This window comes from Sinocyclocheilus rhinocerous, unplaced genomic scaffold, assembly GCF_001515625.1.
Source record: "Sinocyclocheilus rhinocerous isolate Xijiao unplaced genomic scaffold, SAMN03320098_v1.1 scaffold1314, whole genome shotgun sequence".
Taxonomy (NCBI): domain Eukaryota; kingdom Metazoa; phylum Chordata; class Actinopteri; order Cypriniformes; family Cyprinidae; genus Sinocyclocheilus; species Sinocyclocheilus rhinocerous.
This window is the reverse complement of record NW_015644118.1, coordinates 1,028,114-1,054,531: the sequence shown is the minus strand read 5'-3', so window position 1 is coordinate 1,054,531 and position 26,418 is coordinate 1,028,114. Positions and strand designations below refer to the sequence as shown.

The following is a 26,418-nucleotide window of genomic DNA, read 5'->3' as shown; positions in this document are numbered from 1 at the left end:
CCATCACTGTACCGTGGTACTTCCACAGTAAAATGTGTGTCTGTCAATTAAATCAGTTGTGGTTTGAATGGTGCATTTCAAGTCCCAGTAGCTATTTGCTCAGTTGGTGCTGTTTTAATGAATTGTCACATGTATTTTTTTGCTAATGTCTGTTGGAATTAAAGTGTGTTTATTCATTTGCCGAGCATCCTCAGGGGACGAGAGAGAGGATAGCCAAGCTTGGCTGGTTCCAGCTTTAAATGCAGCAACGCAGAGAGTAGAACAGAGCAAGAGAGAGGGAGATGAAATTAAATATGCAGAGAAGCAACATGTTCTTCAGGCAATGAATGACGTGGACTCGCTCTGTCAGGAGAGCGAGCGCGAGAGAGGCTGCGGTTTGGGAGGTTGTGTTTGGGTCTTTACAGCTAGAGCGTTTCTTTGATTTAACACTAATTTGCTAAATGAGCTGTTGCAGTGTAATTGCCCAGTTTGGGGAGTTGAGAGTGTGAGAGTATGGGGTGGGAGCAGAATTTTAAGGAAGAAACAGCCAGGGTGATGGTGAGCTGTGGATTTGTGTGTGTGTGTTGTGGGTGGTCAGATTTGGCCTACATTGAGAGGAGCAAACGTCCCCACAAGCAGTGGAACCATTTTTCAGGGAGTACCAGCGGTGGTACTGGCTCACTCTGTACCCTAGGCAGGGTGTGACATGACTACAGGGGGAAAAAGCACTTTTCTTCTTGTTTTGTGTGAGATGAGTTCAGTGTTACAGTTTTTGTGCAGCGTGAAAGGGGACCCGGGATCAAGTCCCGACCTAATATGATGTTGTTGTTGTTTGAATATACCAAGCAAAATTTTAACTGAACTTGACAGCCAGCCATTAGCATACTTTTTTTTTTTTTTGCCAGGAAAAGAGCAATTTTGACAATTTATTCTACAGGGGAAAAAGTCATGCATGTTTGGAGCAATATGGGTGTGCATGAATGATGACAGAATTGTTGACTCTGTTGAACTGGCCAGATTTAGAGGGAACACCTTTTTTACTTACAGTAACAACACAAATTAATTAATAACATACATTTTTGGAAGTTTCTTTTAAAATTGTCTTCATGGGTATGATACTTTTGCACACAAGGATAGTAAAACATGAAATCACCTGCTTTGTAGAGAAAGCTAAAGTTCATATATAATGAACATACGCATACACAAAAATATGTAATAATAATATTAATAAAATAAATAATGTTAATATATTGAAAATGCTTTAAAATGATCAATCTGTCTGTCTATCCGTTCGTCAATCTATCTGTCTGCCATTCTGTTTATCGCTCTAAATATCAGTGTCTATCGCTCTAACTATTGTTCTATCGCTCTATCATTAGAGAATGCACTTATTTTAGGGTTTGGGTTAATCCTATAATTAGTTTAGTTAAATATAAAATGAGTTGAAATATAAAAACAATCAGAAATGTATCATTGCTCATTATATGCTCTTTTAGAAAGCTAGGTAAACAAGTGTATGTATGTGAGTATTAGGGGGAGCAGATTTTAGGGTAAGAAACAGAAGGGGTAATGATGATTGTGTTTGTGACAGAAGGGAGGTGAGCTGGGGAAAGCCTCCCATCCTATCTCTCTCCTCTGCAAAGTAGGTGAGCAGATGTCTGCCTTTCACCTGAGGGAGAAGAGATAAATGATGTTTCCTCTTCTGTCCTCCCTGACTGACTCTCCTCTTCATCTCTCCCACTGTCATCTCTACCCAGGTGCATCATGCTCATTCTAGGGGCATGTGTCCCCTCAGATTTTTGGTCCAAGTAGATTTAAAAATCCTATTTCTTAAAAATTATTGCAGGTAAAATAGGTTCTGAAGCACTGGCACTTTCACTTATCTAAATTTGGAGAGTCTAGCTGAGTCTTACACTTACATAAACTAAGTAGCTAAAAAGTTTTCTCTCTCTCTCTCTGCATCTTAATGTATCTCACCTTGGCTACAAAATGAGCCAGGGCTGCAAAAAGTGCATGACACCTCTGTCTCAAACTATTTATGTACTTTGTTAGGTGTAGCTGGATACTTCCAAAGTTTTTCTGTGTCCTTGTCATAATTAAATATCATTTCAGATTTTATTTATTTATTTTTGGTTAAACACGTGGTACAAAATTAAATTACTACACCTGTTTAGCAGTTGTAAAAAAAAATTTACCCTGCATTTTTTAAAATTATATTTAGTTTTTAAATTATATTACATTCTTAAATTATATTACGTTTATACATATTAATGTTTTTATATTTATATTTTATGTATTTTTATTTTATTATATGTCCATTTGAGCCATTCTCATGATGTGATAAGACCGCCCTGTCAAAAAAAGTCTGTCATTAAACAGAAAAATGTGGTGCAGTATCGATATTGAGGTTTAATGTGCAGTTATGTGCAAATCCATATTTATACATTGTAACAATTATCAATTACTCCACCGGCCTCGCTCCGTTCCCACGGCTCTCGGCCCCGCCCCCACTCGTCACATGCATATTTCGGTGATGTTCATTCAAGATAAAACTACAACATAAAACTTTAGCTTCAACTCCAGTTACTGGCCTTAACCACTACATCACCACCCTCTGCACAAACTGCAAACAACAGTAGCACATCTGATTCTAACAGATTCTTTAAATTGAGAAACTATTTACAGCGGTGGTAATTTCTGCCCAGATGGAGCTTGGGGGGTGTTAATTATTCCCCCAAATGCTCTTAGGTGGTGAAATGTGAAAATGTTTATTTTGAGCTTCTGGTTTAGTGGTGAGTTTAGAGCTCGGTTTTTTCATTTAGGATGTACTTGGGTGATGTGGTGTTGTGGTTAAGGCTCAGGCTGGTAACCGCGGGGTAGCTTGACCATCACCATTATGCACTTGAGCGAGGCACTTAACCCCATGTTGCTCCAGGGGGACTGTCCCAATAATAAGCTCATGGTGCTGTTCTATGATGACATTGTGTAAAAGTCATGGAAACATTCCATTGGATATATGGTGATAAATTAAAGCTTTTATTTTAATGGAATAATGTTTGAGAACGTGTTTCAACCTCACCTGCACTGAAAAAAGTCATTGTATTCATCAGTATTTTTGTCTTGTGTTTCAGTAAAAACATCTAAACATCATTAAAAACAGACAAATTCTTGTTTTCAGAGAATATATCTTGAATTAAGTTTCTTGTTTCTTCATGTTAAAGAAGTTTCTTCTTTATGTTTCTTGATTTAAGGTACAATATTTAAAAAAGTTTTTCTAATGGGGTAAGAAAAGCTTAATTGTAAGTTATATTCCCTGAAAATAAGTCGTCTTATCTTGCATAATTTTGTGTATAATATATGTGTGTAAAATGCTTCTTATTTTCAAGTAAATGCATCTTTATAGAGAACCAAACCAGCACTAACAAGCACAAACAAGCTGGAATTTTGGTTTAGGTTGGTCTTTTCAGCAGTGTTTTTTATATATATATATATATATATATATATACAAATTCACTAGCTACCCCACAATAAATCTTACTTCAATTGTTACATCCAAGAGTAATAAAAATGAAAAGTCCATTACAGCTCAGTCTGGGATAGAATTAGCCTGAAAAGGCAGAAAATATTGCTGTATGTGCTCAGATGAAAATGATCTTTAGAGAGCGTTTTCACTTTTGAGAGAGTGATGGATCAATGGATAGGAGAGGTTGTGTGGAAGCCCTTATATGGAGGTGATTTGGGCGTGTATTATGCTAATGACTAACTGAAGTACACGCTCCCTCATTTACAATAATCTGGGTTCATCAACATTAGACTGATGGTAAGAACAAATTTATGTGTGTGCACAGCTGTTGCAAAGCCAGCAGAAATTTTGCGCGAGCAGCTTTGTCTTGACCCAGTGTGTGTATAAATTAACTTCGTTATCAGTTTCAATACACTCTCCCTCTCTTTTTCAGGCAAATAAATTGCGCACTAAGACTTTAAAGAACACGCTGAATCCAGTGTGGAACGAAACGCTCATCTATCACGGCATCACGGCTGCTGACATGACCACCAAAACCCTCAGGTACTGTACCACCTCTGTTTCCCATTATCCTCACCAGCTTCAAGTATTTTTGGTTCTACTTGCACTTTCAATTCACCTTTGAGTATATGGCTCTCTGTTAAACCCTGTGAGTGTCTCCATCCGATGTATTAATGACAATGAGAACGTGTGAGTCATTTGTGTGTGTGCATGTGTGAATTTCATTACTTTCAGGTCAAGTCAACTCTCCAGAAGCACATTGCCACTCGGAGCACATTGTGTGTGGGCATGTGTGTATGAGTGTGTGTCTTCGACAGTGTGTAGTGGACGTCTCTGTGGTGCAATAACACACAATAACCTTAAGGTAACACCCACAATGTGGTCTAACCTTCAGTGTAGAGGTATGGTACAATTTGAGCAATAAAACTCAGAGGACAGAAAGAGATAGGGGCAATTTCTCTAGAAATGTAATAGAAACCCTTGTGATCCACAGCTGGGAAACAAACCTAGCAGGAGCTCTCGTGGGATGAGAGAGAGGGAGAGATAAAGAGAGAGCGAAGTCGCTTGCTTTACTTGTTCCACTTTTTGGTTGAGACCATGAAAAATTTGAGTTTAATGCTGAAAGAGTTTTTAATTCAACCCCGATTTACCTCAGTGCTTCAATCCAGAGATTTTTGCCTCTGCAGTACGCTAAGATATTGTAGAAATTGTGAAATTGTTTAACACAGAAACATCTTTGTAGTTTAAGAAAAACAATTAGCTGCATACATTCTGCCAAAAGTGTTTCTTGTGGTGAACATGGATTCTCGCCACTTTGGAATCCCAATGGATGAGTTTGATTCGATGATACTTTCCGCTCTGTTACGCTCCGTGACCATCATCCCGAAGAGCAGGTTGTCGGAGCCCAGGGCGTAGATGGAGTATGTCACCACAGGCAGCGTCAGCACCTTGTCACAGTGACTATGTCTGGGCTGTGACAGCTGGCCGATCTCAAACTTAACTGCAGTAGTTCAGTGAAGGGTGAGGCGAGAAGAATTCATATTTTATGTATAAAATCCCAAACATTGTAATGCAAGATTTTGGAGATCTGATCCAAAGCAAGTAGTTCCGTATTTACTATATTTCCTCCCGTATGGCCTTCTGTCTTTTCTATCATCAGCTTGTCTTTTGTCATGTGATTGTAATTTCCCACATGAGAACAATGACTGCTGGTGGCAGGCTATTGGCAGGAAACATTTTCTGAAGAATGACCGTGTTATCAATAGTGCTATTGTACCGTTATAGAAAAGCATCCTATGCTATTACCAGAGTCATCATCATAACAGGTGTCACTGAAGCATACAGTATGTGTTCATTGTTCTTTAGTAGGCAGTGTGAGTGTTCTTTTAGGAGCCTAGCAGACAAATTTGTTTTGCCACATTTTAAAAACACCCTGACTCTGTGCCCTAACCAGACGTGACACTTTACAGCGTCATTTTTTCTGCTCTCACAAGAGTGAAAATGCATGATGCAATGATTACTGCCAATCAGAAGTTTGATGTTTAATATACAGTTGTGGGGAGGGATTTTTGACAACTTTTCAACATTTTTGATAGTTCTGGGTGGAGGAATTAGATTTATCATAGTGAAAAAAATTGTTTAGATACATTCACTGATTCATGGTCAATCTATCCATCATTCTAGCTATCATTCTATCTATTCATTGTTTTATCATTCTATCCATCCATCCATTGTTCTATCAGTCAATCCATCCATCCATTCATTGTTCTATCGGTCAGTATATCCATCATTCTAGCCATCCATCCATCATTCTATCGGTCAATCAATCCATCCATCCTTTCATCGTTCTGTCAGTCAGTCTATCCATCATTCTAACTATCCATCCATCCATAGTTCTGTTGGTCAATCCATCCACCATCGTTCTATCGGTCAATCAATCCATCCATCCACCATTCTGTTGGTCAGTCTATCCATCATTCTAGCCATCCACCATCGTTCTATTGGCCAATCAATCAATCCATCCATCCATCGTTCTGTCGGTCAATCTATCCGTCATTCTAACTATCCATCCATCGTTCTATTGGGCAGTCTATCCATCCATTGTTCTGTCATTCCATCAATCCATCCATCGTTCTGTGGGTCAATCCATCCATCCATCCATCATTCTATCATCGTTCTATCGGTCAAACAATTCATTGTTCCACTTTTAGGTTGAGACCATGAAAAATTCGAGTTTCATCCATCGTTCTATCGGTCAATCAATTCATCCATCCATCATTCTGTTGGTCAGTCTATCCATCATTCTAGCCATTAGACCATGAAAAATTCGAGTTTCATCCATCGTTCTATCGGTCAATCAATTCATCCATCCATCATTCTGTTGGTCAGTCTATCATCCATCATTCTAGCCATTCATCCATCCATCCATCCATCCATCCATCGTTCTATTAGTCAATCAGTCAATCCATCCATCCATCGTTTTGACGGTCGGTCGGACGGTCCATCCATCCATCCATCCATCCATCCATCCATCGTTCTATTAGTCGATCAGTCAATCCATCCATCCATCGTTTTGACGGTCGGTCGGACGGTCCATCCATCCATCCATCCATCCATCGTTCTATTAGTCAATCAGTCAATCCATCCATCCATCGTTTTGACGGTCGGTCAGACGGTCCATCCATCCATCCATCCATCGTTCTATTTGTCAGTCAGTCAATCCATCCATCCATCGTTTTGTCGGTCGGTCGGACGGTCCATCCATCCATCGTTCTGTCGGTCAATCCATCCATTGGTCAATCTATCCATCATTCTATCATTTTAGCTATCCATCCATCCATCCGTCCATCAATCCATCCATCCATCCATTGTTGTAGCATCATGTGGAGCAGTTTTAGATATTGTAAGATGTGTTAAATGAAGTTGAGTGTACTGCACTCTTATTGGTGGCTGAAATCATTAATCGAATTAGCATATGAACCCATTAATAAACGTGTGAAAAATTCAGAATGACGAGGAGTCAAATTCTGCATAAACCTGTGGAGCTTTTTTGTGAAATCCTGTGGGCACAGGTTCTGCGTGGGTCTGCCCATGACTCATCTAACTCTCAAGTTCGATACTGAATAAACACTGAATAGTAACTGTCTTTCGTAAGTCCTGCATGCTGGTGACTTCTGACTGCATGCAAACTCTCGGCATAATCACTGTGACTGACATTAACAAGGAAAAGCTCAACCCCACAAGTAATAAATAGCAGCTTCAGGAAGAACGGTCCCCAGGACAGGTTACAGGAAGTGGAGAGCACCTGTTATCCACCTCCTGTGTGTGCATATGTTTATGTGAGCATGTGTACACACCTGGCTGGAAGGAATGACTAATCGAGCCCTAGAAGGAAGCAAGAATCCAACAAGATCATGATGTCAGTGTCATCTGCTTACGTGCAGCCTCTCGCGCTCTCGCTCTTTTGACACCCACATTAACACTTCAGTTCTTCCTCTTCTACATTTGGGTATTTGTCTTCTCATCCAGGTTTGTCTTTTCATATTCATATTCTTTTTCATATTATATTCTTATTCATATTCTTTTTTTTTTGTATATTCTTTCCACAGTCTTTTCATAGTCATATTCATATTCTTTTTCCGCTCTATCTCTGTCGCTGACGTAAAAACCATCTGTCTTCTCTTACATTGTGCACTTTGCTTAAATTCCTCTTTTCTCATTCTGGTTGTTTTTGTTTCCTTCCCTTAATCTCCCTCTTTCTCAGTGTCAATACTAGAGGTTGACCGATAATGGGTTTTGCAGGTTTCAATAACTAAGGTGGGGGAAAAGCAAATTAACCCATAGTATTTAAAATTGATATATTGATGAAAAAAATTATATGGCATATTTATAATAGCATATTTTAATCTTTATTCATTTTATAATATATAATTAATTATATATCAAATATAAAATACATTATAAAAAACTGAACTTTAACTTGTAACATGTAACTTTAACTTTATGCAATTGAGTTAAAGTCAGCCAGCAGTTAAACCAGTCAGCAATTATGCTGATTTAAGTCTCGCATTATATTTCATAATGTCGTCCTTAGAGGATTAAGGACACAAAACACTGTGAAAGAGGTTTGTTTCGAGTCAGACATGAATGAAATTTATGATGCGGTTCAGTGAGTCAGATGTTAATTCAGTAAGCATTCTGGCAGATTCAGTGAATGATTCAGTAGTTGTGGAGTCTTTTGACTCATTAAAGTTTACTTTATCTATCCATCCATCCATCCATCCATCCAACCATTTAATAAATTCATAATTTTCAATTCAGTACCCAACTGTAATGAATCAAATAGACTTGTGAATTATTTCTTCATGAACCAGACTTTACTGGCTGCACTGTAATTTTGTTTTTTTACATGTGCGTCCAGCAAGACGGGACAAGGCGAGGTTTTTATTTTATTTTTTTGCAGTAACCATGTCTTTTAAATTATTATTAATTTATATTGTAAGACATCAACTCACATACAGTATAATTTATTTTGTCATGATGCTTTAAATTTAGTAGTTCTGCCATCGAATAGCGATGGATGAAATGCTTCAAAATTAATATTGTGACACTTATGTATACAGTAATCTAGTCTTTCAGATTGGTTAAATTTCAGAAGTCATTTTAATCTGAATTAATTTTGTCACTGATATTTCTAAATAATTTGAGTAATATTCGGATTTGCATAAAGGTGCTGTTGAACAGGATGATTTAAACTGTGCAAAAAACTAACATAAGTGTTAATTTTTCCCAGTATCTGATGAATAAATGAATCATAGACTTATGAATTATTTGCGCTTTTGAACGATTCAAAAAATTACTCTGCGGTTAGATCGATTCGCGGCTTTTGAGAATCGATATCGAATCGACGTCATTGGAAAATGGAAAGTTGTGGAGAATTTTGACTCATTAAAGTTGATTCATTCATTAAAAGTGTCAAATGAAATGAATCAAAGAGACTCATGAACTAATCATTCATGAATCAGGCTGCACTGTTTTTATTTTTACATGTGCATCCAAAAAGACATTACAAAAGATGTTTTTTTTTTTTATTGTTGTTGGGGTTTTTGCCGTAACCATGTCTTTTAAATCATTATGATTCGTTCAGATTGCAACTCAGATACAGTATATTTTTTATATATAATTTTGTGATGCTGTTGATTTAGTAGCTCTGCCACCGAATAGTAATGCATGAAATGTTTAAAAATTAATAGCGTGACTATTTTTATACAGTAATCCAATCCTGCAGATTGTCTTAATTTAAATTCAGAAGTCATTTTATGTAGTAAAGTAATTTTGTCACCAACATTTCTAAGTAATTTTAGAAATATCCGGGTGCTCATTGAGGTGCTGTTGAACAGGGAAAAATTAACATAAGTGTTCATTTTTCCAGATATCTGATGGTTCCAAAAGCTTTTATCAGCACAAATTAACTGGTCAAAAACCATATTTTGGTCAGCCTCTAGTCAGTACCACCTACTTCTCAACTCAGAGCCTCAGCTTCTCTTGACATGTTCTTTCTATGGCTGTATGTGACACGCCTAACACGTTCTGTCTTGAGAGTTGAGCTGAAGAGTTCTGAGTGCCATCTTTCTCTCTCAATGAACTTCTGAAATAAATGAACAGAAAAACATCCTTTGCTCATGGAGTTTTAAGTATAAACTCACACTACCTTTCAAAAGTCTCTTATGCTCACCAAGTCTGCATTTATTTGATCAAAAATACAGTATAAACCACAATATTGTGAAATATTACAATTTAAAATAATGAGGATTTTTCAGCAGCCATTTTCCCTTCAGAAATCATTGTAGTATGCTGATTTGATGCTCGAGAAGTATTTCTTATTATTATCAAAACTGGAAACAGTTATGTTGCGTAATATTTTTGTGGCTCAGAGCCTCAGCTTCTCTTGACATGTTCTTTCTATGGCTGTATGTGACACGCCTAACACGTTCTGTCTTGAGAGTTGAGCTGAAGAGTTCTGAGTGCCATCTTTCTCTCTCTCTCTTGCAGGCTGTGTGTGTGTGATATGGATCGTTTAGGACGGAATGAGTTCATAGGTGAAGTCAGGGTGGCCCTCAAGAAACTGAAGGAGGGAGAGAGCAAGAAATACTATATGGGCCTTGAGAGAATTACACAGGTGTGTGTGTGTGTGTGTGTGTGTGAGTGAGTCATTGTGGCCGTTGTGAGGTTATGTCCATTAGAATTTGTACGATGCATAATTTAGTGTTTGGGCATTTGCTGTATTATTAATAACTTTTCTATGGTCTTACAGACCCGGGAGGGTAACAGCCAGGCAGTGGATCCTGGGGCTCCTGTTGCAGAAGAAGAGGTAAAGATCCGATACTTTCCATCCCATATTTTAGACCTCTGGAAACTCCCTATTTACACTGAAACAGCCCTGAATGTAGAACACTCACATTCAGGGTACAACGAGGACAAAGGCCCCAGGATAAACGGACCTGATTTTTATTATCTCAAAACACTAATTAGAAAGAAAAGCACTTTCCTGAACACTTGTTTTTCACTTTGGACTGATAAACTGTCCTGGTCCATAAGGTTATCAGGTTCAGTAGATGATTGAGGTAATTACATTTAAAATAAGTTTTAAATATTTTTCAGATGTCACTAATGAGAATCTCTAAAATTATCATGATTATTTTGAGATAAAATTCTTATAATATTAGCCTGTACTAATATTATATATAGTGTTCTCTAACTAAAAGTAGTTCTTTAATTTTAATGAACTTCTGAAATAAATGAACAGAAAAACATCCTTTGCTCATGGAGTTTTAAGTATAAACTCACACTACCTTTCAAAAGTCTCTTATGCTCACCAAGTCTGCATTTATTTGATCAAAAATACAGTATAAACCACAATATTGTGAAATATTACAATTTAAAATAATGAGGATTTTTCAGCAGCCATTTTCCCTTCAGAAATCATTGTAGTATGCTGATTTGATGCTCGAGAAGTATTTCTTATTATTATCAAAACTGGAAACAGTTATGTTGCGTAATATTTTTGTGGAAAAGGTGTGGGGGGGCATTTCTTTGAAATAGAATGTTATACATTATTAATGTCACTTTTGATCAATTCAATGCAGAATTGTTAAATAAAATAGCTAAAAAAATCTCTGATCCCAAACTTTGTTAGTGTATTTTGAGACAACACACTATTTTTGCCTGTACTAATATTGTAACTGCAATATATATAATGTTAATTTACTAAAAGTTGTTCTTTAGTTTAAGTTAAAAGGTTATTAAAGCCAAAATATATTAAATGAACATAAAATTGGTTCTTTACTGAAGGGGTTTAAGCATATACCTAAATATTAGGGCTGGGTAAAAAGATATCGATATCTCGATATTAATCGATTCCCATTTTTTTGGAACGATTCTTAAATCCCAAGAATCGATTAGTCTAGCCTGTTTTCAGTTAATGGACGGAACACTGAAGGGAACTTCTCATCCAATATATCGCAATAAGCATTGTGCTTTGAACATATTCATTATACATTTGACTGTTCTTCAATGTTTAACTTATGTTTGAATAAATCCATCAAGTTTTTATGACAGCCACCATTTATTATAAAAAAAATGAAACGAATTGAAGTAGAAATATTATTATGTAATTGTAACTTTATTAATAGTATAGAAATATTATTATGTAATTGTAACTTTATTATTTTAAAAACTTCATTAAGTGTAATTTTAACAAATCAGTCAATTTTAACCTTATTATTATTATTATAGTAATGTAGTACCAACTGACTCTCATGTATATTTTACACCATTAGTTGAGAGATTTTTTTTCCTTGAGAAAATTTGGCATGTACTGTACTACCTGATATAAATCCAAAATAATAGATATTGAATCGAATCGAATCGCAAGCTTGTGAATGAGAATCGAATTGTGAAATTTGTGTCAAAACCCAGCCCTACTAAATATTACTCAAAAATATCTTGCCAAATGTTACTCAAAAATATCTTGCCATATAATTATTTAAAATTGCATTTACTTCACACTTGGGGTAAAATGTCCCTTTTTATTTATTTATTTATTTATATATTTTTATGCAAATTTTGTTACTCCCTCTGTATACAATAAAAATAAATATTTTTCAGTCATCTTTATTTTGGGCTAGAAGAACAATCACATTGTTCTTAAGGGGATGTTTAGCCCTGTTGTACCGTACTGACATATATTGTTTAATGTACTTTTGTTGGCCTGAATATTGATCAGTGGAAACAAGCCTGTCTGTCTGTCTGTTTCTCTAGCGTGGCCGTATCCTGGTCTCTCTGATGTACATCACAGAGAAGAGTTCTCTGATTGTGGGAATTATTCGCTGTGCTCACCTCGCCGCCATGGATTCGAATGGCTACTCGGACCCCTTTGTCAAAATGTGAGTCTTCTGTCACTTTGTTTTACAGAGTGGACAGTGCCAAAGTGACAGGAATTGATAAATGAATGCCTATTCATGTCAAGTCTGAGTTTTTAGCATTGCACAAGCATACAAAGCCAGGCAGTCAGAATAAACCAGCTTTGTTCGCAATATGCATCAGATAGTAATCGAACAGACTGTTTTTTGGTTTGTTGTTTTTTAGAAGTTTGAAATGAGACCCATGGGCTTTGTGTGATGATTTGAGCCTACAACCCCACACGAGTGGAGCTAATGTTGTAATCAGTACCTCAAAGCACCGATGTTAGAGTTAAAGCAAATTAGCAGACAAGTACAATCCCCAGGGCTCCTGTAGTGAGTCAGTGGTGGGCATGATTATCATTTTCACAGCTTTTATTTAATTTTCACATTTATTACAATCAAAAAAAGCAAGTTTTAACAAGCATAATTTTGTTTCGTCCTCCCTTGAATCATTGCATAGCACAGCATCAGGCGAACGTAAGAACATGTAACTGCTTTATGACTCAATTCATTGGCATCGCCCTCCTCCTAGTTAGCATCATGGATTTCATTTCCGGGTGATTTATTTCTCTCTGTACCTCCGGTTGATCATAATCTATCCCCCTGTGGGTTCTTGCGAAGAATAATTCAAAGTCCACCCACACATTAAGACATGAGGAGATTTTATTTAGAGGCATAGGGAATTAATGGGGCATAGAGATTCACAGAGGCAAGTGGAAAGTCAGAAAAAAACTCGGCCGTTGCTTTTTTTTTTTTAAATCTTGCACTCTCAGCTTCGGCTTCCTGCCCTCCGTTTCCCATCACATGCTCTTTTATCATTTCCTATACCTCTTCTTCTTGACTCTATCCATTCCTCACACTCTCTCTCTCCTCTCAAGTTTGATAAGCATGCATAAATCTTGGACCACTCTCTTCCTGTCGATGGGGTCCTGTTCATTCTTATCGTGAATGTATTTTGATGTGTTGTGTGATGGAGAGGAGTTTTTTCCACTATCTGCTCCGAGGAGATTAGGATTTCCTTGTTTATTGTGCCAGTTACAAGCACTGGTGGGCTCACTGGAGCAGTGGAAATCTATTGTTGAAGAGTGGACTGCTTTTATACAGCGGGATGGACTGCTGGGAGTGTGCTTGTGCATGTGTGTGTGACAGCTGCTTTAAGACTTGTCAATATAGTTTAGGATAAGGTGGAAATTTTGACTGCATCTCTCGTGACACGTATGAAAGCATGGCAGAGGCTTGTTTGGATGCTGGGATTGTTTGTGCATTGTGACGGCTGGAGATGTTATTTGGCTTTTTTGTCCGCTGAGGTTGATTCCAGTTATGGCTGGATTTAGCTGGAATTTATTGAAGCAGCAAACTCATTTTATTAGATTGGATTTTCTGCATCAGTCACTCTTGTCTTTTTAATAGAAATAAAGGCTTTAATTGCAATTATTTATTGGATTCCAAAAAAACTAAAATAATGTGAAGTAACTGTCAACACCAATAATGTAAAAAAAAAAGGGGGTTTTCAGTGTCACTAATTAGCTAATGTAAATTATTTACATTTAAATATAAATTATATATATATATAATATTATATATATATAATTGTGAAACAGGGCTAAACAGTTTTTTGTATTTCTATTTTATTTTTATGTATTTCTATTTTTTATGTTTTTTTCTATTTATAAATGTGACTGATTTTTTTTACTTTTTATTAAAACTAATTACAATTAATTACCGTAAAAAAAAAACCTATTAAAAATAATATTTTGGTTTGCAATAATATCTAGAAATTATACCACTAAACCACCTATAAATTATTTTAAACTTATTTGTTTGAAAATGATGGCATATGAATTGGTTTGACATTTTAACCCATTCTAACAGATGCTTCTCAGTCAAGTATTTCTCTCAATTTTGTCAAAATTTCCTCTGTGTCAGTCAACTAGTAACTCTCTCTCTCTCTCTCTCTCTGTAGTAACATTGGCCACGGGTCAACAGGCGATCGTTATTGTTGAGTCCTGGACTGGCTTAGTCTGTAATAGAGGGAACATGAAACTGGACACAAGTAGGGATTAACTGTGGAGGGAAACTGGGGGCCAATCAATACTGTAGTCGTTCCATAGGGGGAAAGAGAAACAAAATCTCTAGATTCAGAGAGTTGCAGCTAGTGACGTTCACATGTTTTTTTTTTCTGTTGAGATGTTTTTCTCAGGCAACAGAGTGTCTGGTTTTAACCGAAGAAGCCTATGCAGGGAAGCTTACCCACAACTCTCTATCTCTTCTCTCCTGTATGTGAATTTAATCACCATATCCAGGTTGCTAGAAGGAAATCCATTTAATCAATGTGCTAAGGCAAGGCTACAGGCATTTTCAGAGAAATTCAGGAAAGGAATCTACACATCAGCTGTGTTTGAAACATCTCAAATGTAATTACCCAAGAAAATCATTTCTAGACATAGCCTTTCCATTCAATAAAGTTTATTTTAGAGCAATCAGTGATTAGTTAATTATTTTCAGCAGAGATTGTGGGTGTGCAGAGGCAAACACTTTTACAAATTTAAAAATTCAGATTATCTGATAATTGTTATACTTTAAATAGTTTTATTTTCTTGGGATGCAAAGATAAAAAGGCTAATTAATTACTTAAAAGTTGATGAAATACATTTGCGAACCATTTTACTTCCAGCATGTGACGTATTCCCTGGGGAAACAGGATATCCAATGACAGTTTTACCCTTTAGTACTATAGTTAACTAAAACTAAAACTGAAAATAAAATTAAAACCATAAAATAACTGCTATTTGAAGTAAACGTTAACTGAATAAAATATAAACAAATTATTATTTTAAGTAGTTGCCAAGGCAACTTTTGTCATTTTCATTTAGTTTAACTTGATGTACTAAAATAACTTAAAGGGGGCATAACACACACAGTTTCACCCAATCTCATGTTAATCTTGAGTACCTATAGAGTAGTACTGCATCCTTCATATCATACTCTGTCATACGTCCAAATTGTTTTTTGAAACTTTGTCCATGCTTAGCATGAGAATCCAACTCTTTAACAGTGTAAACAACTCTGAATGTATGAAACAGCATTGTACCCCCCCTTTAAACTAAAACTGAAATAAAAAATAATAAAAACTGTATAGACATGAAAAAACTACTAAAAATGACAAAAACACAAAACAAAATTGCTAAAACTTTAACTAAAATAAAAATAAAAATGGAAAATATAAAAATAAAAACTATAATAGTATCTCAATGATACTAAAATAGCGCTGTTTAGGACTTGATTAGATCATGATCTCTTCATGACAGGTTATTGGAGATGATTAGTTTGGTGAAATTAGCCAAAATGGAAAGATGCTTTCAGAAGCATTTAAAGATGGTCTTTGTCTTTTGAATAACATGCTCCAATAAATAATTAGGCATGGGCATTTTTCAAAAATATTGTATTAGTTTTTTGATGAGAATGTGTGTATAAAAAATATATATATATATATATATATATATATATATATAAGAAAAAAAGCATTCTAGCTTAAGCAGAGCAAACGGAAAAAATAAAGCAGACCGTGCCAATTACAGTACAGAATGTACATATACTCGAGTTGGCCTATGTTTATATTGTCTCACATCATGTTAATGTTGGGAAAAACAATAATATCCACATGAAAGTGGGCTCCTCAGTCTGATAAGACCATGTGCCAACACAGACGTTCCAGAGGCACAAAGATAACGGTGTGCTAAGCAAAGTTTCTTACAGCGCTTTGTGTTTTCTGTTCTTAAACCACTCTCCCTCGAGGAAACTTAAAGGAAGCATATGTCTCAAGATCATTTGGCTATCAGATAAGCTGTCTTCTCGGCGCACTCGGGTACAGCTGCGCTTACCCGCAGTCGTGAATGCAGTGATGGACAGCTGTCTTTTCTCGGTCCACTGGCGTTTGGTTTTCATGTGTTTTCTCATTGTGGTGGTGATATTATGATAACTCTGTTTCACTGATTCATTTGATCAAAAGTAATTCCATTTTGTAAGATCATTTAGTAAGATCATTTTGATCAAAGTAATTCCAAACTTCACGAGGCAGACAACGACATTCTGTGATCAAATACAATTAACTTGTTAACTATCTGTGCCACCCAGTGCATTTAGTTATAACTGACTTTTAGTTTGTGTGCTTAGGATTCATCATGGATTCCCGGCATTTACGGCCAGCAAAGCGACACGTAGTAAAATTTAAATAGTGTTTTTATTTTCCGAATAATAATTACAGATCAAATATTCTACTATTTGTGCACACCCTTATAAATAATAAGAACTGGAATGTATAAATCAGGTCAGTTCTGATCTGATGTTCCTGAAGCCTCTGTCAATCGGTTGCTTTGATAGTAAAAAAACACACAAATGGTAAACGGTAATCCAGCTGAAGCTAGCATTCACAAACGTATGACTTTTAGCAAATCAGTTAGGGTGAACATCACATAACAATTAATATTCATGACTCAAGTATGCCTGGCACAGTTGCGCTGAGCCGCTGACAGAAAGTAAAGGAGCGAAGACATGAACAACAGCAAAGAAGAAAAGCCGTGTTTGACAGAAGTATGCATTTTTTTAATATTCATATCATATCTGTCACAACAATGCTGTTTCTGGAAAGTTTAGTTTATGCTTTCAAGTACTTTCTCACATGAGTGTAACCGTGGCAACTAGGCATTTAAAACTAATGATATTTCTAATGTGTATTTAGAGAGGCTGATGAGATTTAGATATGCCCCCACTTTTCAGATTGTGTGTATATGTAATGATTATGAATGAGACCCCGTAGAGTTCAGCTCTATTTTCATCTGGCCCTCGGCATCACCACATAATTAGAACAGACAAGGGAATGCAGATATTATTGCACATGCTCTAATTAATGTCATTACACGGGACACAATTTCAATAGTTCCGCTTTCATCTGAACTTATTGCAATGGCAAGACATTTAGGCTCGCATTCAAATGTTTATTCAGACGCTTGGCATCATGCACAGACGTCTTAAATGTGCATTTTTCACTAATTGCAGAAACGATTAAGTTAAAATGTAATTAGTGACTAATTCACGGATACATGGATGCAGGTGCACATTAAAGCTGAAGTGTGTATTTTCTTGATGTTAAAATACTTTCTCCTTTATCAGTGCAGAGTCAACTATAGTGGTTGATTTCCAGGAAACATGTCAACACTGGAACTCTATGGTGCTTTCAGAGCATTTGTCTGTTTGTTTCAGTGCTTTGAGCTTCACAACAAAACAACTTTGGCTCAAACAGTGGTGTGAGTTAGAGACAGGACTGTCAGATTGACTCATTAATGGACGACGTTCAAAAGTTTGGTCGGTTAGAATTTATGAAATTTTTTATTTTATTTTGAAGAAATGAATACATTTATTCAGCAAGGATGCACTAAAATGATCGAAACTGATAGTAAAGACTTTTACATTATGAAAAATCTTTTCAAATAAATGCTGTTCTTTTGAACTTATTCATCAAAGCATCCTGAAGAAATATCAAGCAGCACAACTGTTTTCAACACTGATAATAATAAGAAATGTTTCATGAACAGCAAATCAGCATATCAGATTGATTTCTAAAGGATCATGTGACACTGAAGACTGGAAGTATTGATGCTGAAAATTCAACTTGCCATCGCAGGAATAAATTACATTTTAAAATATATAAAAGATATAAAACAGTTACTTTATATTACTGTGTTTATGTATTTTCAATCAAATAAATGCAACCATGGTGAGCATATGAGACTTTTCTCATAAAATACTATTAAAATGTTAAAAAAAAAAAATTCTTAGGAACCCCAAACTTTTGAACAGTACTGTAGAATTAAGTTTTAAGTATGCATGTGTGTAGTAATTCAATCTGGACATACTACATCCTACAGTACACACTACATGTTGGCGTTGTCATGTGACGACTCTCCCGTGGCCTCATTGTCCATTGGATAACTCTGGGTGGTAGCAGTAGGTCATTCATACATTTTTTAGCTAGTATTTTATGAATACTGTGTATTTGGACATAATATTTATCTGATGAATTTTGCATAATATAATAGAAGGGATATAGGCACACTTGTACACATTTTATGCAACCATGGTGAGCATATGAGGCTTTTCTCATAAAATACTATTAAAATGTCAAAAAAAATAAATTCTTAGGAACCCCAAACTTTTGAACAGTACTGTAGAATTAAGTTTTAAGTATGCATGTGTGTAGTAATTCAATCTGGACATACTACATCCTACAGTACACACTACATGTTGGTGTTGTCATGTGACGACTCTCCCGTGGCCTCATCGGATAGTAAAGTGTCCATTGGATACTTATAACTCTGGGTGGTAGCAGTAGGTCATTCATAAATTTTTTAGCTAGTGTTTTATGATTACTGTGTATTTGGACATAATATTCATCTGATGAATTTTGCATAATATAATAGAAGGGATATAGGCACACTTATACACATTTTCATTTGATGGCACTAGTGGCACAGAAATTACTTTTACATTTGGCAGAAGCAAAACGGTTTGCATTGCATTCATGGTGTACTCATAAGTTCGTGCATTCACCTTGGAATCAAACCCATGACCTTCAGCTTTGCTACTGTTTGAGGTAAAGGAATGATAATTACACACTAATTTTATGCTGCTTGCACTAATTACAAATGGCACACTTCAGCTTTAATATATGTAAATATTATGTAAAATGTTTTTTTGTCTTGTTTTACCATGCCTGTTATGAAGTAAACTTGCTGCAAGAAATAACATAGGTCTGTAAGATTAGGGCTCAATAATAGACTGGGGGTTAACATATTGAAAATGTCATTCTTATTCATCTGAATTTGCCCTCGCTACACAATGATTTCCAATACTCAAGACTGTCTCATTGTAGGCGTAAACATTTTGTCCATGCCAAATTTCTTCTTTCATTCAGGACTGATGGTTGTCGTTGTAGACAGGCTATTCCAAGACGACAGTTATTCTTTTAATTATCCAGATGACGAGAGTTGTCTCCTTAGGGTTAGATCTGAATTGAGCCCCATGGTATCAAGAATGAAATTTCCTGCAGCTCTTCTTGAGAAGGACATTATGTGCCTCATGCTTAATGAAATAGCATCTAATACTAGCATGTTTAGCATCACTGTGTTTTGCCATTTAAATCAAGTTTATCTGCCCTGTAACTCTTTCAAAGTCTGATAAACCATTGATTGAACTTTGTCACAACTTTCCATGAAGACATGAAGGAAACAGCTGGAACATGTCCCAGGCCTGTCTACTCATTGGTCCTGGGAGAACACATCTAAAAATGTTGCAAATTTAAATGACAACTATGTATTGACCAATTAAAATCCAACACTTATTACAGGACTTGTCAATAAAATATTAATAGGATCACATTAAAAAGCCATTAGAAATGCAAAATCATCCTGTCAGTGACTTAAAGCTTGTCACACACAAAAAAAACATCATTAATATTCTGACTAAATGTCATTATGTGAAAGTTACTAATCAAGCATCTATTATTATTTTCAATAGTGAGTCATTAGTCCAGTGGTTATCATCCAGTGGTAAATAATTTTTTGCAACGAACACATGCTGTGCTGTTAAATGATAATCTGTCAGTATTATCCGGTTGACATTTAATGGAAACCAACAGCATGATTGCAAGTGTGATATTGGCTTTATACACCCATTCAAAAAATAAGCTAATAAGAAACTAATTTAAGACACAATAGTTACAGAACTGTTATGGGTTCAGCACAGTTGTTTAGTACAGTCTTTCATGAATGATTTGTTCTTTTATATGAATCTCTGATATGTCTTGGGAATAACAAGTTGTCTCAGAGACTGATTTGTTAATTTTGTTGTGACTGTGCATACGCAACATCTCAAAAAGACGCTGTAGGACTTGGAGTGAACTAATTTCCGTTTCCCATAATTTATCTTTGGCTGCATGTATTTCAAATTCAGAATTTCAGTTTGTCTATTAAATGAACGAATCAGTCTTAATCTGAATGAATCAGTGTATTTGAATGATTCAGTTGATTGAATGACTCAATCACTGAATCCGCATACTACTCTTACTACAGTATTCATCTTTCTATGGCAGACATAGTAAGTAAAATAGTAACTAGTACACCGTTCTGAATTCAGCAAATGACTCATTCATAAGGTTTGGTAATATTATATTAGAGCAACTGATTTTATACATCAACCCTCTTAATCCATTCATTCCATCCATCCTCATTTAGAGATTATCATCTCTCAGTCTGTAATAGATTGAATGAATCACACAGAACAACACCCCATCCCACCACCACCTCACTATACAAGGTTTCTCTCTCCGTTCTCTCTCTAGAATTTGTCATCCCCTAAAATGCGCTCTTACACCCTTGTCTGTGTTTTTTCTGTCTTGATTGTGTCATGGATGTTTTGTGAGCTTGAGACAAACGGGGCTAATGATATTCTTTGATGTTTCAGAAGTTATAACATTTTCACTGCAGAGGAATGATTAATTTCTGGCTATTTCTCTTTCTCGTTATCAGTGTTTTGCAGCCTAACATGGGGAAAAAGTCCAAATACAAAACCTCAGTAAAGAAGAAGACACTAAACCCAGAGTTTAACGAGGTCAGCTATTTCCATTAAAGGTGTGGTCACATGAAACTGCACAATTAATTAATATTAAGGTTCTCGCAATTTATTGAAAATGAAAAATGCTGATTTCTTTCTGTCTTTTACACAGTTTTTTCAGTGGTTGAGAATTGTAACCAGTCACAGACAAATGCAATGGCAAACCAAAGGCTTTTAAATGAGTCTATAGGCCTTTATAAGGGAGTTTAAAGTAGTCTTGATTATCTTTTTTAATCTAAAGTAATAATTGCAATAAAATACCAAGGAGAAAAACATAACGATTAGGATATTGTCACAGTCATGCAGCCCTTTAGGCTTTCTGCTCTATTCAAATCCATTCATATTCATGCAAATGTGGGCGAGCGGAAAAGCAAACACAAGTCAAGAAGTTTCATTCTTGGCTGCATACTAAATTCAAGTTTGATGAACTTTGAATTTGTATAGTCCCAGATTGATCTCGAGTCAAAATGAAGAATAAAAATTTGGTTTGCAATTTGTGGGAAAGTGAAGTAAGTGGTATATATGACCATTTTTATTCTATTGTTTTTTTGTTACATATAATTTATGATTTACTTAAAAACAGAAGCTCTAGAATGTGACATCCTTTTCTGATGTTTATAACTTTGCATGCTCAAAGCTGAGTGTGACCACACTTTCACTCAATGTGAATATAAATGTTGTTTTTTTCCCTCTATCAAAACTCATGTGTGTCCTCTTCAACCCAGGAGTTTACCTATGAAGTCCCGCATGATCAGCTGGCCAAGAAAACCCTGGAAATCTCAGTCTGGGACTACGACCTTGGCATGAGCAATGACTTCATAGGTGAGTTTTACAAGCAAGTCTATGGTGCAAAGCACTTCACCAAAAATGAAAGTACACACTATTTGAACATTTAAGCCACTTGATGACAATGGGAAAACAATAAAGAAAAACACTAAAAGGATGATCAGCTTTACCACTCAGATAACACACATTTTTATAAGAAAGAATGAAGGAAGGTTCACCTTACAAGTTATTTTGTATTTCCTATACTTATATATTCTGTATTTATTTATTAGTGTTTGTGTATATAAAGTGGGTATAGAAAATAATCACATTTTGTTGCTTTGCAGCCTGAAATGAAGATGGACAGTTTTTGTTTTATCCAGCTGTATTTACTCAGGGCAACTTATAACATCCATGTGAAAGATATAACACCAACATGTCAGAAAAAGAAAAAAAAAACAATCATTGAGTTGTAAACTCGATCAGTTGTAAAGTCAATCTGGTGTAGCTAATTACCTTCTTAATGGCACACAAAGCCATTTGACTTTCAACTGTGATCAGCTGTGGTCATTTTGATTAGCTCAGCATGAAAAAAGCTTTCCTGGAGCATTTCAGTCCTTGGTAATGCAACTGCGCAAACAATCAATTATGGGCACCCATCAAAAGATCTCCAGGATAAAATTGTGGACAGGCACATATCAAATTCTTTTCCTCAAGAAAGGCCACATGCAGTCACGACTGAGCTTTGCCAAAACGCACCTTGAAGATTCTGAGGCAGATGAGACTAAAATTGAGTTATTTAGCCTCAACACCAAACAATATGTCTGGCGGAAATCCAATAGAGCTCACCATCAAAATAACAGCATTCCTACGGTAAAGCATGGATACAGTAATATCCTGTTATGGGGTGTTTCTCTGCAGCAGGGACTGGAGCACCTGTCAGGATAGAAGGAAAAATGGATGGGGAAAAATACCTTCAAATTCTTGAGGAAAATCTGCTGTATACCCACTGTATGTATATATACACACAACTTTTCAGCAAAATTAAGTAAAAGTATAAAAATAGAGTTATAGAATATACCTGTTATATACCGTGTATATAAGAGTGATTTGATTTGAACATGTCACAACATGCATGTCTCATTTCCTGAGCAGAATAAGAAAAGAGTTTTATATAAAGGGTAGTTCACCAAAAAATCTCATCATTTGCTCATTCTCATGTCATTCCCAATCTGTATGACTTTTTCTTTCCTTGGAGCACCAAAGGAGAAGTTTAGCAGAATGTCCATAATGTGTGCTTTGCATACAATGAAAGTGGATGGGGTCCAGGGCTGTCAAGCTCCAAAAAAAGAAAAAACAAAAAAGCATCACAAAAGGATCATAAAAGTAGTCCAATGTGAACCATACAACAGACTCATGAACAGACTCACTCAGACTCATGTTTAAGTCGTTTATCACTGAAAGTGTTTCTCGACAGCTGTGGTCACTGTTCACTTTTAATGAAAGAGCAGCCTGGACATTCTGCTATAAATAACTGCTTTTTGTGCACCACAGAAGAAAAAAGATCATACAGGTTTCGAAAGACATGTGGGTGAGTAAATGATGACAGAATTTTCATTTTTGGCTCAGCTGTCCCTTAATAAAAAGAAACAGAGGAAGAGACTAGAACAGAAAGGCTCTTGAGCTTTGTGCAATGACATGTTTATTTATGGTTGAATGACACGAACGCTCTGTAACAATCGGGACAGTGAGAGTAATTGATGTCAATGTTACTGATTTAGAGGGGATGGCTGAAGAATGGATTCGGGGGGGGGGGCATCAACAGAGAAGTGTAAAGACATGAAGCGATGTAAATGAACGGAGAGGCTTGTGAGAGACATCCAGGCGTGAAGGCACACAGAGGATGCAGGTCTCGGATTGACAAGTGCAATGAAGCTTAGTATTTATTTAACATTTTCTTGGATCTTTCCAACTCACTTTCTTTCACCCGCTCCCTGTCTATTTCCTTTCTTTTTTTTCATTCCCTATGGCAGGGATGTCATGCGTAGGGTTCATTTGTCATGGCTTGCTCGTGGCCATGAGCATGCGGTATTGATGTGAGGTGTGTGTGTGTTTGTGTAGGAGTGATCGAAGCGGGACAGAATCTCAGTACGTGAGGGGCCTGATGAAATGAAACGCAGCTTGTGTCCACCAACATATTCACATGCACTTTCATTATTCAGAGCAAGCTCAGGTGTTAGACTAAGAGGAAACGCGCTGAAGTGTCTAGAAAAACTCAACTTCAGAAGCTACAGTCAAATACACACTGTATTATATATACATATATAATATGTGTATAATATATATAAACAATTACATGAATGTACTGTACCTATTTAAGCAATGTTTTACACTTATAATTTTGAAAAGCGGATAGCATGTGCTAGAATGTAACGTTGAGTTACTTAGCAACAAACATCCAACCATAATGCTTACCTCATTAATTAAATATTCATGTGCGATTTATGTGCGAATATAGACAAGCAGGTATTAAAACAGGTTGTGTGCTCATCACTCTTCGCCCAGTTTTATTACCCTTATAAATAGATAAATAGGCATCTAATTACTAGCCAGGGTAAAATATGAACAGTATAAAATAGAATAGATTAGACCAATATAGCATGCAGTTGCCTAACACAAAAAAAAATGCAATTACAATATCAAGGAAAATACACTACCGTTCAAACGTTTGGGGTCAGATTTAAATTTTTTCTTCTTTTTTTTTTTAAATAAATGAATACTTTTATTCAGTAAGGATGCATTAAATTAATTCTAATAATTTAAACTAATTAGAAATCAATTCTGTTCTAGTCATCAAAGAATCCTGGAAAGAAATCTGTTTTCACAAAAATTTTAAGCAGCACAACTTTTCAACATTGATAATAATAAGAAATGTTTCTTGAGCAGCAAATCAGCATATTAGAATAAAGTGGTTACGTTATAATATTTAATAATTTTACTCTTTTTACTGTGTTTTTGATTTTTTTTTTAAAACAGCCTTGGTGAGCATAAGAGATTTCTTTCAAAAACATAAAAAAATCTTACCAACCCCAAACTTTTAAACAGTAGTGTAATTATTCATTATGTTTTTGGTCATAATCATGCAGCCCGGCTATTTTTCATTTGGTATCCTATTGTTCTCTCTTTCTCTCTCTTTCTCAGGTGGCGTTGAATTGGGGATTAACGCAAAAGGAGAGAGACTGAAACACTGGTTTGAGTGTCTAAAATACAAAGGAAAGAAAGTGGAGTACTGGCACACACTGACACAGCAAGGAGCCCCTAGCAGTGACTAACACACAAGCACACACATGTTAATTCTCTGCTAAGTAATACAAAGATAATGGAGTAATAATGATAAAGAAATGCAATAATGCTCAGTCTGAGAATGATGATGATGACGTTCCATATTAATGTGTGAGAAAAAGCATAATAATCTATTGTACAGCTAAGTGTCACATTCTTTTGTGATGAGAGAGAAGCAAGTGTGTGTTCACAAGCCCGGATTGTGACGTACAAAGAATCGACCCCTTTTTCTGGTCTACACGTCACTAATGTGAAATCGTACTGTGTTGTGACTATGCCACAGGAGCTCATGCCATATTATAGTGTTATTGTTTATTACATGTTAAACGTGTAATAGCATCCTGGTGTTTGTTACAGTTGGTGGTGCCGTAATTTTGCACACTGTCAAAGCACAACACATCCAGCTGATTGTAAATGTCTATGTGTACCTATGTATTTACCTTTTGTGATTTGTTACGAATGAAACTTTACAGTCTCTTCCAGCCCGACAAAAACATGACAAAGCACAAAGGACGGCACATGAAGGAACTCTAAAGCAATGAAAAGAATTGTCTATGGATTTAAACGTTCACTCAAGAACTGCCGCCTGTCACTTTGAGCAGAACCAAACGACAGTCACCTCAACACGAATGTGTGCGTGCGTGTGTGTGTGAATGTCCCTGTCTGTGTTTTGTCTTTGTATGTGTCTTTGTTAAATGTTTGTATAGTCTACAAAAACAAATGTGCTGATGCACATTGACAGACTTTTTCGCTTTCTCTCCGGCACCCTCTACTGGTTTAGAGGTCTAACCGCCAGTACAGAGGGTGAATCGCCTCTGGCAGGCCTCATGCACAACTGCACGCCCCATTAGGGGTTAAATTAGCAATCAAACGAAGCCTTTGAAGGACAAACTACCTGTCAAGGACAGCTTTGGGTCGCACAAGAGTCAGAACACAAAATCTGGGTTGATTTGCTTTGTCGTCCTGACAGTTAGCTCTGTGAAAAGATGCACATTTCTTGCCATGCGTGGGGATTTTGGCTATAATCGTATCCGTGTGATAGCATTTATTAGCTATTTATAACATTTAAACTTTTCAACTTTTCACCTAGTCTTGACATTTTAGGCATTTAATTGCACAAAAACGTATTGTTAACCTCGTCCTTTCATGGCCTCATCCATCATTCCAAACTTGGAGTTC

General features: G+C 36.1%; 1 protein-coding gene across 1 annotated transcript in view; it reads left to right on the top strand.

Annotated features, from left to right (window-relative positions):
* The window catches only part of LOC107757985 (double C2-like domain-containing protein beta), a 35,366-nt gene extending 8,954 nt beyond the window's left edge, over nucleotides 1-26,412 (top strand). Inside the window, exons 6-12 of the mRNA XM_016575604.1 lie at nucleotides 3,828-4,045; nucleotides 10,055-10,181; nucleotides 10,317-10,373; nucleotides 12,323-12,447; nucleotides 21,048-21,129; nucleotides 21,858-21,954; nucleotides 25,099-26,412. Of these exons, the coding sequence (XP_016431090.1) occupies nucleotides 3,828-4,045; nucleotides 10,055-10,181; nucleotides 10,317-10,373; nucleotides 12,323-12,447; nucleotides 21,048-21,129; nucleotides 21,858-21,954; nucleotides 25,099-25,229 (837 nt within the window). The 3' untranslated portion in view covers nucleotides 25,230-26,412. The remainder of the gene's footprint in view (nucleotides 1-3,827; nucleotides 4,046-10,054; nucleotides 10,182-10,316; nucleotides 10,374-12,322; nucleotides 12,448-21,047; nucleotides 21,130-21,857; nucleotides 21,955-25,098) is intronic.
* The last annotated feature ends 6 nt before the right edge of the window (nucleotides 26,413-26,418 follow it).